Source organism: Chrysemys picta, chromosome 10, assembly GCF_011386835.1.
Source record: "Chrysemys picta bellii isolate R12L10 chromosome 10, ASM1138683v2, whole genome shotgun sequence".
Classification (NCBI taxonomy): Eukaryota; Metazoa; Chordata; order Testudines; family Emydidae; genus Chrysemys; species Chrysemys picta.
This window is the reverse complement of record NC_088800.1, coordinates 60,236,740-60,251,384: the sequence shown is the minus strand read 5'-3', so window position 1 is coordinate 60,251,384 and position 14,645 is coordinate 60,236,740. Positions and strand designations below refer to the sequence as shown.

The 14,645-nt window shown below is 36.7% G+C and overlaps 1 protein-coding gene across 38 annotated transcripts in view; it reads right to left on the bottom strand.

Annotated features, from left to right (window-relative positions):
• RBFOX1 (RNA binding fox-1 homolog 1) overlaps positions 1–14,645 on the bottom strand; it is a 2,478,424-nt gene that overhangs the window by 975,673 nt on the left and 1,488,106 nt on the right. For 33 of the 38 annotated variants that reach the window (XM_065558775.1, XM_008162566.4, XM_008162565.4 and 30 more), the window contains one exon: positions 6,376–6,423. The exons of the other annotated variants lie outside the window; for them this stretch is intronic. In XM_065558775.1, coding sequence (XP_065414847.1) covers positions 6,376–6,423 — 48 coding nt within the window. The remainder of the gene's footprint in view (positions 1–6,375; positions 6,424–14,645) is intronic. 38 annotated transcript variants of the gene reach the window in all.

Sequence of the window (14,645 nt, the reverse complement as noted above, 5' to 3'; positions counted from 1 at the left end):
TTAAAATTCATAATTATTTAAAGTTTGATCCTAAAAATGGGCAGTTTCATGAGTGATTCATTGTTTTTATATAAACTGTTTTGCTCATATATATCAAAATATGCATAAACGGTTCTCTTTTAAAAACTGTCAGTTTTTGTATCATAGTTGATCCTATAAAAATTGATGGTAAAATTACAGTAGTGTGATTTTCTTAATGATTTAAAGGGTATGCTATAACTGACTTTTCAGTAATTTAATATTTCTCCTAATCAAAAGCAATATGAGATTAACATATATTTGTGTACATAGATTGAAAGATTGAGGGCATTTTGAGCTATTCTTGTAATGTGGAAATCATAGCCATTGTTAGAGAATTAGGAAAACCAACTGTGATTCCAATCCTGTAAACACTTAAACATGCTTATCTTTACCCTCGTGAATAGTCCAAATGACTGAAATGCCTTATGACTGAAATGCCAGCACATCCGAATGAAGGTGAAATTCTACTCTTTCCCAGACAAGAGACATGTTGATCTTATTGAAATTAAACTTATAGATATCTAGTATTATTTTTTGTTATTAATTAGAAAAAAGTTCCCATTAATTAGTAATAATATGCTTCATCAGTGAATAAATTCATAATATTTTTATTATAAAATAGGAAATAAAAGGATGCTAATGGTGCATGTCCTAACTGCACTGGATTGTCTCTGGTGCCCAACACAGATGGAATCAGAATATTTCTTTATATTCCTTCAGGCTTGGTAAACTAGCTCCTGAACTCCTACTACATGGTTTCAAGAATTCTATTGGGGAAAAAATGTATTGTTTTTATGGAATAAGCCTGTGATATATTTATGTAATGATTCCAGGATGGGTTCTCTGAGTTTGCACCCAGGACTGAAAAGTACAGATCTCTATCACTTGAGCTAAAGGAATGAACTGGTAGATAGCAGAAGTGGTAATTGGATCAGCCACTAGAGGGGAACATTAAATATTTTCTACAACAGTGTTACAATTAGATTAAACTACTTTTTTGTTTGTTCTCCCCAACCTCCCTCAAGTTGAAGAGCTCAAGTTGATTCCCAAAACTTGGGGAAGATGAATAGAGAGGACAGACAGAGAAACACAAATAGAAACATAGTTAAATATACTGTATATATTTTGGGATTTCCACTTGCAAAAACTAGGCACAGGTATAACCATACTAAAGCTCTAATATAAAAAGTTTCTGAGTTGAGAGTTGTACCTGTATCAAATCAACTGATAAAGACAGCAGATAATGTCTGTTGGTTGCGATCTTGCGTGCTTCCTTCATCAAGGACTCTCTTGATATTTGCCACAATGATGTACTCTCAAAACAATCTGGGGGTGGGCTGGCTGATTCTCTCCTCCTGTATGCTGTCTACAAGTGCTCTGTGAGAGTCTGTCATGTTATGAAAAGTGCAGGAACCAAAAGCAAAAAGGCAGGAGATAGCACTAATAAAAAGCTCACTCCACTTCCCTGCCCAACAGCTCTTATGCAGCTATAGGCAAGATGAAATCACAGAAGAGCACTCCAGGAGATTCAGGGGAAGGGCAACATGACAATAATCATATGAACGGAGGGGTGAGGAATTCACAGTGTTCATGAGTCCCATAACATTGAAGATTGGGAGAGCTGGATTTTATTAACCTTAAGGCATGGTATTCATGACATAAGACACAGGACATCTCATCTTCTCATTCCCCCCATCCCCTCTCCCCCAGTTAATTTTTTTTCTTTCCTACTGGTCATCAGGAACTTAATCTCAAATATTAACAGACTATTGTATATAACAATGTACATCTCTGTGATGAACGGTCATGGTGTGGTGTTCAAAACTTCAGGAGACAAAACTTAAAAATGATTACATTAATCCCTCTGCAAAGGTGCCACCACAACGCGTACCAGTTAAGCCTCACGTAAGCCCTCACAATAATGGGATTTAAATGGTGCATAGGCCCCTTGCTGGCCATCTGCACATGGGCGAACATACCCATATAGATGAAACATCACTTTTTGTTTATTCACAGATAACACCGCTGTGATGCATCACCTCTAGTTACGATGGGTCAACACGCTATAGTACACTGCAAGACACTGTTTCCAGAAAAAAAGTTATTCTCATTATCAAGAAATGATATATCCTTGGTGCTAAATTACACACTATTAAAAAAAAAATTTCTACTTGTTGGCCTATCACAAAAGAACTCCTGATGAGACATAATGATTAGACCTGGAAAAATGTCTGTAAAAAAAGAAACACGTTGAAGAAAATAACATAAACCGCCCTACCACTCCTTTATCCTGGTTCATTTTGTGGGGGGTTTGCTTGCTTTGATGTTTGAAATATATTATTTCCCCACCAACACCACAGTTACAGTTTCTGATGATCAGAAATGGTTTTGCTGAAAGACCCCATAACACCTGTTCTTGTGACATTTCCAGACCAACTGTGTAGACTCAAGTTGTACAAGTGATAGACTCAAACTTCTGGATGTTTATCCAAACCAAAACCAAAATCAACCATTGACCTAACAGGGAGTAATATTCAGACATGAGCACAAGTAAGGGTTAAGGAAGATTTTACAAAGAAAGTTACACATTCAAAATGTGTTTGAGTGACAGAAAGTGAGTCCCATATCAACAAGTCCCAATGCAGAAGAGTAAATTAATATAATATTATATGATTTGCTGAGTCACTGGATAAACGCAAGACCTTTAAGAGGAAAACTAGAGAGAATGTTAGAAATTCTGTACTCTGCTAACTGCTGACTTTCTTTCCCAGTGAAACATATTCAACTAATGTCTAAGTTCCTCAGGGTTAATGTGGGACTGAGTTACACTGTTTGCCAGAAATGCAATAGAAAAAAAAATCCAGGTATTTAATTGTAGCCATCTAGCATGAGATATAGGACATACAACCTGAATTAAAAGATGGGCTAAGTATACCTTTGTGACCACAGAGTGACACTGTTTCACCATATAAAATGTAAGTAACAAGAAAAAAATAAAGAGTAAAGCATAGTCAGATAATATACTAATGAGTTTGCAGTCTGATTTTTTTCTGGCTATGGACAGCCTACTTTTCCAACATTTGTACTATGAAAATGAACCAACAAGTTTCAGAATTTCTCCATTTTAGGAATTAAAACTCAAGCCAATGGTGTTCAAAGCTTGGTGCCTAAAGTTAAGCTCCTGAATCCATATAGAAGCCTGAAGCATGTACTTAAAGTGCCCCAGTAGTCCTACGGACACACTTGGATGAACTGGGATGAACTTGGGTGAACTGGGGCCATAAATAGAAGTGGCCTGATTTTTAGAGGTGCTGAGCACTTGCCGCTTGCACAGACTTCATATGAGGCTGCACATGCTCAGCACCTCTGAAAGTTAGGCCTCCACATTATAGGTGCCATAATACGGATTTAGCAGTCCAACATTAGTCATCCAAGTTTGAAGATGGTACAACATTAGTCATATTAATTTTAGTAGGATGCACAACCTTTCAGCTTTTATTTCATCTCTGCAAATACAGAGATCTGCAAATACAAATCTTACCATTTGTTTTCATAGTATAAGTAAAAATTATCTACCAAGCAGTTACAATATCAGAAACAGCATGACACGGTCACATAGTGCTCTGAATTGGGTGTTTTTGTCAGTATATATAGTTGTCCTGCAGAAAATTGCCCCCCCCCCCCCCAAAAAAAATAAGATTACAAAATACATGTAGGGTTTTCTAAATCATTGGGAACACTATGTGAAATGTATTAAGATTACAAAGTTTACATCTTATGTACCATACAAAACACACCAAATAAATCCTATAGATACAGTGCTACAGAATGAAAAAGTACTCTGATGTGAAAATCTTCGATACAACAATCTAAAAAAATGTTTTAAAGGTTTTCTCAAAACAAACATTTAGTTTGTTTTATTTCTTTCTATGACTTGATGATGGTGTTGAAATTTTGCACTGGAATAGCCTTTAATCTTCCCTCTCTGAAAACTGGGTGCAGAGACTATTTAAGATCTTCAAGCCAGTATGGGGAAGCTAACTAGTATGCCAATGAAGTGTGGTAATGAAAACAGCACAAAAACACGTTCAAGCCATCCACCTAGCTAAGACGAAGGAGATAAGCAAAGGGCAACTACAAAAAGAAAGATCAAATAGGAAAGAGGGAAAAACTGGCAATCCAATGTAAACTGAAAATATTTTATCACTATTTACAACAAAAACAACATACCATGACATGTGAATGGCGTTTTAGGCAGACATAAAATTAGTAATGTAGAAAAAAAAATCAAAATTTGAAGCCCCAGACTTTGTTATGCATTTTAATTTAAAAACAGCCTCTGACCTTAAAAATAATCAGAATATTAACAGCAATGAGGAAAATTTAAATTTCATGTTCAGGAAGAACACATTTTTTTAAAAACTTCTAAACAGCATAGCAAAGACATTCTTCCTTTATCTATATGAACTCTGCTATCCTTTGTTCACAGACAGCATCACTAAATGTAATCAAAAGCATTTTTGAGCTCTGCTATGGAAAGCCATTCAGAAGCAATCTGAACAGTCAATGAAACACTGCTATATTTACTTAACCTCTAACCATGAGAATTACAACATAAGATTAGTTCTATTATGTTCAATACTCGCCTGAGTTAAATATTTAATATTCCTATCTTTAAATAGAAAAAAAATCCTATCCTTGGTTATTACAGAAATTGTATCACCAGCAAAGCTTGATAATTCTGGTCTTCAAACATCTAACACTATTTTCAGCTGTATTTGAATACCTTACATAAATTCCTAAATATTTGCCTTTGTTTAGCTGAAAATAGGTTTTTTCCCACTCCATTACTGAGGTTACCATATCCTTCTCATATATTTCAGCAAAGGAAATGAGTTTTATAAGCTGCTGCACTACTTCCAATATTACATTACGCCATAAGCAAAAAGAAAGCTGACAAGCAGTGCTTTATGAGACTTGGGAAATAATGTATCAATTAAAAGCTAGTTTCTGAACAACAAACACGTAACAGGCAAAAATCAGACTCTTAAAAACCTGGTACCGGTTAATGGTAACTCACAGAAAGAGTTAAATATTTAATTTCTGAGGAATAAAGGAATGTTGAAATATATTGTCTCCAACACCAATGTTCAGAAAGAATGTTTCTTTGGAAGGTGCATCAAAGAAGATTCAGAGAGTCCTGTGGCACCTTTAAGACTAACAGATGTATTGGAGCATAAGCTTTTGTGGATGAATGCCCACTTCTTTGGATGCAAGAAGTGCATAAGCATTCACCCACGAAAGCTTATGTTCCAATACATCTGTTAGTCTTAAAGGTGCCACAGGAATCTCTGTTGCTTTTTACAGATCCAGACTAACACGGCTACCCCTCTGATACTCAAAGAAGATTAACACTATTATCTGCATTCCTTCATTTCATGGCATAATTAAAGGAATACTAAAATAATAAAGAGTTGTGGTTTCAACATGCAGTTTTGACAGGGTCATGTTAGTAACATCAGAATAAGACCTTTCTTCATTTCTCTTTCCGGGTTGGAAAAGACCAATGCTCAGCTTAAGCATTTCTTCAGAAAAAAGACCTTGGTTAATGAAGTCATCAACTATCTGGTAGAAGGCACTCATTTAATATCAGTATTAAGTTTTAACAAAGCAGGATCCCTCCTAACATTGCATATTAATCAGTTTTTAAGTTAACAAATTACAATTATTACTCCTAAATCTTTTAAGGACTTGAGGTTTAGATGAAGGAGAAAAGTGAAAAAAAATAGATATGCATAGCTTTATGTACTTTCTTGGACAATTACAACTGGAAAATATATTTTCAGAGTCAACTCAATCCTAATCATGAATTTAGCAGAGAAAGAATGCATTGCAAGGCCAGGTATTGATAAAAGATTTTGAAAAGTAATCACCTGGATATTTTGAGAATACCGTACTTATTGCAACATACTATAGTTTACTGCAGAGAATTTATGTGATGGCGTTGTTAATAAACACTCAATACCAAGCACAATGGAAAGCAAACTTGCAATAGAGATGGCCTTTACACTGTTTGTATTATATGCTCAAACAAAATGGAGAGCTGCAATTCCCTTCAGTAGTCAAAATAATGTCCACATAATCTAGATTTTCAAGGCCTAAATATATTTTCCAACTTTTTTTCACATAAAGACTCATTTAAAGCTAAAAATGCACCTCAGTTAGAAACCTCAAATTTAGACAGTTTAATTTAACTTAAAATTATACTATACTAATAATGACGATTTGATAGCCTTGAAACACATTTTTTCACCAAGTGGATTAACACAAGTGATATTAAAATTAATCACTTACTTTTCTGTCTTCTGTTTCTACACAGGAACTGCACTCTGCTTTAGTATCCTGAGAAGACAGGGTAGATGAGGAAGGGGAGGACAACAAAAATAAAAACATTGGTCAGAGAAAGAACCACTTTCACAGAGCACATACACTATGGTTATTAAAAACTCAGAAGAAAGAAAGGGTACCAAAGTTCTGAAAGCTGTTTCTCAACCCATTATCTTTTATTGCACTGAACTTTCTTTTCTTTCTTTCTTTTTTTGGGGGGGTGGGTGGGCGGAGGGGTACACACAGTATCTTTAAAGTTACAGTGTTAACTTGTAAGGGCCTTAAGTAAGCTTAATAAACTTTATTAGAAGCAGATGTCCCTTAAGATCAAAGATAGGGTTCAAAGGTCACAAAACACAAATCTCCAATACAACAAGACCAGCGCAAAAAATGAAACTCTAACCTCTTTCAATTTGTAGGGTAGGTTTGCTTTTTGTTATATTTTGAGGGAAAATAGTTTTTGTTGGTGTTTTTTAACAATATTAAAATTTACTACTAAAGGCCAAATTAACCTCTAGCATAAGTGGAGCCAACACTATTGAAGGCAATAAATCTGTTTGCTGAGAACAGTGAGGAATCTGCCCTTAAAATTTTGACACTATTACTGTAATATCTAGTGTTGCAATATTTAGCTTTGTCTCATTTTTATATTAGTTGGCTACTTTATATCTTGTAGATATTCAGTTTTTGGAACTCACTGTGCAATTGACCCTTGCCTTATTATACTTGAGTATATTCAAGTCTATTGATGTTTCAGAGATGCTAGCCTTCCATTGACTTCAGTTGGAGGGTTAGATGCTCCACACACCTGAAAATCAGATCCCAAGATTATGGACTTCCTATTTCTTTATGCATGCAAGTTAAGACTCTGATTTCCATTTAAGGTCCTTCCTTCTGGCCTGTGATTGTAGTACACCTCTACCTCGATATAACACTGTCCTCAGGAGCCAAAAAATCTTACCACGTTATAGGTGAAACTGCGTTATATCGAACTTGCTTTGATCCACCGGAGTGTGCAGCCCCGCCCCCCTAGAGCACTGCTTTACCGCGTTATATCAGAATTCGTGTTATATCGGGTCGCGTTATATCGGCTAGAGGTGTAGTTTAGCCTTGTTTATGCATAGATAATATACCTACTTGGAATTTCACAAACATTTTCAGTTTAACTATGCAGTTTTGCATTTTTATTATTTGCTAATTCTAAATATCAGGCTTCTGCTTTTACTTTACAAGATATGCTCAGATAATTCACTGTATAGGTAAACCATACTCTTGATTTTATTATTTCTTCATGTAATCTTTAGTATTTGCAAACAATCTGTATAGTAAGTTTGCAGTCAACTAAAATAAACGGAGGATTAAAATTGGCAAAGTTTTGTTTGCTTTCCAAACTCACTTGTACTCTAGTTGGGTGTGTGAGGCTCCTGTCTTCATTTAATTACTGCAACATTAATGGTTTGTTGTGAAAAGTGTTGTTTGGAGCAGAGAAGGCTCAGGTAAGGGAACTTCCTGCAGGCCCTGACTTTCTTTTCCTTCTGCTTCTTCAATCTAGCAAGTTACCCTGATGTTAGATTCTCTCCTCTAGTATACAAGTATAACCCTTCACAGAGCTGCAGTGCCTTCTCTGTTGAAGGAAAGTTGTGTAAGCTTAGAACATCTAAGTAATTTGCATAACTATTTCTTGTACACATAAATATAAGGGGACTAGTACCATTCCCTATATTTTCTTGCATATGTAATTTTCTGAGACAAGCGTAAAAATATCTCAAAAAATTGGTTAATTCAACAACATTCAAGTATAAAAACTTGAGATTTAATGTTTTTGTTTTTAAATTTGTAATCATTGGTGTTTTAGTTGGTTATCCACTTTCTTCAAACAGTACTTTCAGTATGAGAAAAATCTATCCTTCCTCTGATTGTCTAGGCTATTAGCTGAAGTTACTCTGCTACAAAGTCCCACACGGCAGGTTCAAGGCTGCTGCCCGATAGTATTTTCCAGAAAATTTCCGTTCCAACAAACTTGCAGAGAGTTATGAAATAAAGCAAACCATGATCAAATTAAACCGAGAGATCTCATTTGGACAGGCACAATGCAAAATTTCCCAAGCACCTCAAACCCCAGCTCTTTAAACCTTATCCCCCATAGCAGGTAAACAAAAAACAGAAAAAAATCCAATGCTTTTTTCATGGGAAAATGAGGAGAAGGAAAGGAAGAGAGATAAGTGTTTGTTTGTTTTTCCCCCAAAAATTCCTGCAAGATTATTTGTTTTTTCAATCAAAAAATAAAAAAAAGTTTTTTTGAAGATGTTTTTCAGTAAAAATATACTGGTAAAAGGTGTTTGTTTTCAAAAGCAAACTTGGTTTCCTGAAAACAATTTTTTTAAACCCCCCTCCCCCCCCAAAAAGGTTAAATCTGCTAACACACCTCGATCCATACCTTTAATGTTCCTTACGAGTCCCATCCTGAACATTTGTCTTGCAGACGTCATGTTATATTCCATGAAAGGTTATACTCAAGCATTTTCTTTCAACTTTGACTCATTTCAACATCTCTCTTCTCAATTTATAGAGAGGAAAGCAACATCTATCTACTGGCAGACTTTCCTCAATTTGCCTTTAACAGAATCCACTTCAGCTTATTCTTCTCCATTTTGCAAGCAGGAAGGATACCAAAAAAACCCCAACAACCCACCACACCACCACCACTTCTTCTAATATGATACTAGTGCAAGCTTCGTTAGTCAATGCTTTTCACCTGTTATCTATGTCTGACCTAGATCACCTTTTGGAGATAATGGAATGCTCTTTAACATATTTACTGCTTAATTAAAGTTGAATAATATTTCATATTACCAAGGACAAAAGTGCCTCTCTCTCACATGCTGACCCAAATTAAATAAGTGCAGAATAAAGTGGCTCACCTTAAAATCAAGATACAGCTATTGCAAACAAGCATGATGCCAAATATTGCTTTGTAAAGACCTCACAATCCTTTATTCCTCTACACCAGGGTTCTCAACCTTTTTCTTTCTGAGGCCCACACAACATGCTAAAAAAACTCCATGGCCCACCTCTGCCACAACAAGTTTTTCTGCATATAAAAGCATAAGTGCTGGCTTGAAGTGGTTTCCATCATATACTGTGTTTGGTTCAATGGCTTTCAGCATCCCCACTATATAAATTTTTCCAGCGCCCCTCTATAAAAGCCAGGGCCAGCATTAGGGGATAGGGCAATTGCCAAAGGCCCCATGTTATAGGCGACCTGCAAAGCTAAGTTGCTCAGGATTTGACTTTCTACTCTGGGCTCCAATCAGTCTAATGCTATTGCTGCTTGGTGGACCCCTGAAACCTGCTCACAGCCCCCGAGGACGGCCTCAGACCCATGGTTGAGAACTGCTGCCCTACACTGTTCCATATGCTCTTGTACTTTGTTATTTTGCCATTAGCCTTTTCCATTTTAACACCAGAATTCATAAACATCCACTAGTTAGAAGAGTCAGTATAGAACACAATAATACTACTTCACCTGCACAAAACAGAACACATCTTTCCTCTCCCTAGTAGTATACAGGAATATTTTGTGTGCCTCAGTCAGTCCCTTCCTAGGAAAGGGTGCAGTTAAACACAAGCCAGCCCAGCTGGGGAGGATTTGAGGCTTCTCAGCTGCAGGAATCAGCAACTAGTAGAAAAATGAGACTACGAAGTTACTGCTACCAGAGATAAGGAGGCATATTGTCCAGTGGATAAGGAATGAGAGTTAGATAAAACTCAGATACCATCTGCATTATCACTGACCTGCTGTGTGATAATAAAACATTTAATCTCTCAGTGCTTCTTGTGAAAGAAGGGTAATGATACTCAACACACCCCAGACCTCCTTTGTAAAGCAAGTTGAGGGCTGTATAGGTGAAGTTCCAATGTTACTCAGTGGCCAACAGTACCTACTTGTATTCACTTATCTTTGAATCTCCAAAAGAAGCAGATCAGGGTGAGGACATTCTCCTGTTAGGAATCAGAAGTTGCGGCAGAGCCAGTCTCTGGGCAACCGAATTAGCACAGTTGACCTGTAGTAAGCTCTCTGAGTGTTTGGAAGAGTCATCAGACTGGCTCTTAAACTCAGCAGCAGTTCAGCAGCTGCTCAAGCATTTGTCCCATGACTGTGATAGCTCCTGTCTTGGCTCATTCCAGGTAACCCAGGCCTAAGCCATGGTTCTGTTTCCTGATTTCTATTCTGACCCTTGCTTCCAGCATCTGGCTTCTGTGCTCACCACTAAGGCTGACCACCCACACCCAGGTCACTGACAGCTCCATTATAGCTTCAGGAGCAGAGATCTTAATTAAGAATGGTGCTCAAGGACTGCAGCAACTAGAGAAACCCTTTGTTATTTTATAGTTTCTGTTAATCTTGGGTTTTTACATTTTAAAATGTTTGTCTGAATCATTTTTGGTAACTCTACCCCAGCCACCATGCAGGTGGCACCCCAGAAGGCAGTAATAGCCACTTCCAATTCTACTCTGCTAAAAATCCTGCCTTCCTGTCAGCGGCGTATTATCTCCTAGGCCAACAAGGCCTAGGCCTAGGGCGGCAAATTTGCAGGGGCGGCAAATTTAAAATAGCAGCCCAGCATTTTTGTAATTGCAGCATCGCGTGCCGCGATTCTACCAATCATGATAGCGCGTATTTAAAGCACCAATGACGGCGCGACGGTGACGCCATTTAGTAAACAACATACTTGGGACTGGAGTCGCGAAAATCCTAAGCGTTAATTAACAATATGACTGGAAGGAAGAAATTAAGCGGTGCTCAGTTAAAAAAAAAATGCTATACAGAAGAAAGGGAAAATGAAATGATAGCAAAATGCGCAACATTAATTCCTTTGTTGTATCAGTTAGTGCCGACAGTGAGACAGAAAAAAAAGTTGAAAGAAGTAGTGAAGTAAAAAGTGAAAATATTGGTGTTGATATTGAAAATATTGATATGTATAAAGTACATATTAAAACTAATAAAGAAATTCCAGCTGCGGTTAGTGTTGAAGAAAATGTTCCAAATACTAGCGTATCAGAGACTACCGGGAATCATGTTGATCTGGATATCTTTGACAATACTGCAGAGATTTGCGAATCACATCAATCAGAAATTCAATCTGACATTGGAATATCTACGACAAGTGACGACCCGGTCCAATGGATATTGAATGATGCTACAATTGAGTATTTATCAATGCATGGTATTAAACAAAATATCGAAACTGATTTTACTAACTCAAAAAGACAATATACTGATAAAATGCGTGTTCTAACAAAAAATGTGTTTCAACGACATCTTTTAAACGTTGAAGTAAAGCCACGGCAATATCTTGTATATTCGGAGAGCAAAGGAGCCGTGTTTTGTGCCCCATGTCGATTATTCGGGGGGATCTCTAGTCTGGCGATGAGTGGATACCATGACTGGAAAAACGTATCAGCTCGACTACGTGAACATGAAAATTCGACTGAACATAAAAACCGTGTACTGACAATGGTGAGGAGAGGCGAGATATCCGGAAGAATTGATACAAATTTAAAATTTCAAATGGAAGAAGACATTATGTATTGGAGAAATGTGTTGAAGAGGATTGTAGCAGTGGTAAAGAACCTTTCAAGCAGAAGACTTGCATTTAGAGGTAAGGTGGAAAATCACCTTATAATGGCAATTACATGATGGCCCTTGAGCTTGTCGGAGAATTCGACCCATTTTTAGCAAGTCACATTGCACGTTATGGAAATGAAGGTCGAGGTAACGTATCTTATCTTTCATCATATACATGTAATGAATTTATAGAATTGATGCCTTCAAATGTGATCTCAAATATTATTAAAGAAGTAAAAGAAGCCAAATATTTCTCGATAAGCGTTGACTCAACTCTCGACATATCTCATGTTGATCAATTGGCTTTTATACCAAATACTGGCCACAAATCAGAACAGTTAGCTGATGCTGTACTTTCAACTTTGAATTGTTATGGATTAGATATCGCAAACTGCCGTGGCCAGTCGTACGACAATGCCACTAACATGTCTGGTGTATATAGCGGGTTGCAAGCAAGAATTAAGAATATAAATCCTTATGCAGTGTATGTGCCTTGCTCTGCACATTCTTTAAAGCTGGTTGGAGTATGTGCAGCAGAATGTTGTCAGGAAGCATGTTCATTTTTCTCAACTGTCCAACATCTTTATTCATTTTTTTCTGCCTCTACTCACCGGTGGGAGATTTTACTATCTAATTTGAAGCCAGGCAGTAAAGTAATAAAAAGATTTTCTGAGACTCGCTGGTCACCTTGAGTGGAAGCTTGTCATAATTTGAGTGAAAACTGGAATGCTATAATTAAAGCCTTAAATACAATAAAGGAAGATGCTACTAAGAAACCTGTTACATGTAATGAAGCTGCAGGTCTGCAGCAAAAACTCGATCGACTTGAGGCAGCTTTTATGGATGTATTTTGGAGCTCACTCTTGGAAAGATTTCATATAACTAGCCAAAAACTGCAAAATGTTTATATTGATATACAGACAGTTGTAGAACTGTACAACTCACTAATAGGATACATTAACTCTATACGGGACTTGTTTGATATGTACGAAGAGAAAGCCAAAGAAAAATCTGAAATTGAAGACTACGAATTTGACACAAAGCGAAAAAGAAAGCGTAAACTGCAAGCTGAGGAGACACGCGAAGTTGAAGTGGAAATGTGTGGTAGAGATAAATTTAAAGTAGTTACCTTTTTAACAATACTAGACCTTGTATGTTCCGAATTGAAATGCAGAAGTAATGCGTATCAAGAAATTTATGGCAGATTTCAGTTTCTCTCTAACATTACCAATACTTCAACAGCAGATATAAAAGTTCATGCTAAAAAATTACAGCTATGCTACCAAGGAGATTTAGAATAATCATTCGTGAATGAGTGTCTACATTTTCGATTGTATTTGGAATGTGTCGAAATTCCTGAAAATGAAAAGAAGTCAATTATAAGATATTGCAGCCTTCTTCGAAATCGAAACATTCATTCAGTATATCCAAATCTTGATATTACCTTCCGAATGTTTGTTTGCACACCTGCTACAAACTGTTCAGCGGAACAATCATTTTCGGCATTAAAAAGGGTGAAAAACAGGGCTAATCTCAGTGAAGAAAAATTAAACTCCCTTTTTCTCCTGACAATTGAAAAGGATCTAACAACTTCTCTGGATTATACAGAATTAATTAATAAGTTTTCCGCTCAAAGGTGTAGGTGTAAACAAATGTAATTATTTACTACTCAAATACTTTTATTTCGTTCATTGTATCTACATAAAATAAAAAATAAATATTTGATATACACTGGACCCCCGCTTGAACGCGGCGTTTTGGATCCATGTGCGGTCCTGCGCTATAACCGAAATCGCGCTATACAGACTAAAACTAAAAACACTAAAACAAGTTTATATGGGGCCAGCCGCCAGGGGTGGCAATTATTTCAGGGCCTAGGGGCGGCAAAATCATTAATCCGCCACTGCTTCCTGTAAATAATTTCTCTGCACTGCTAGGTGAATTCCTGTAAGAAGACATTCCCTTACTACAGGAAAGAATGAATTTTAAAGGAGCAAAGATTAAAGAATACATTAGTAAAAAATTTTACATTTTTTATATCACTAAAAGGAAGCAGTGGTGTACAGGGACAGTCTATGATAGGACATAATTAAGGCTCTATTTTAGACCTATAATTTACCACTTAGTAGCTGGATAGCAATCTTTAATTTATTGATTATATTTCAAAACAACAACTAGTAAGAACACTTGGACTCTTGGAAAACAAGGGGGAAATGCTGGATTCCTTTACAAGAGTATAGTTTGTACATGTTATTCCTGATGCACACTAGTAGCAGGTGAAAAATATAAAAAAAGGCACTTTAAAAAAAAATCCTGCTGAGGACCATGCTAGTGACACAGAGAAAGCCATCTGGCACCAGCACCACAACTGCCATCTTTCCAAGATTATTCAATTTACTCTTGTCACAATTAATTTACTAAACCTGCACGGGTTTGTTTTTGTGTGTCTGTTTGTTTTAGATGATACTATTGGTGTGTCATCCAACTCAGACCAACATTTAAGGACCCTGAGGGAATTGCTCATTTTCTGAATAATGTTGGACTCAAATTGGAAAAATGTCACTTTTGCAGAAACAAATTGTTATTGGTGTTGCGCCTTGTATCTCTG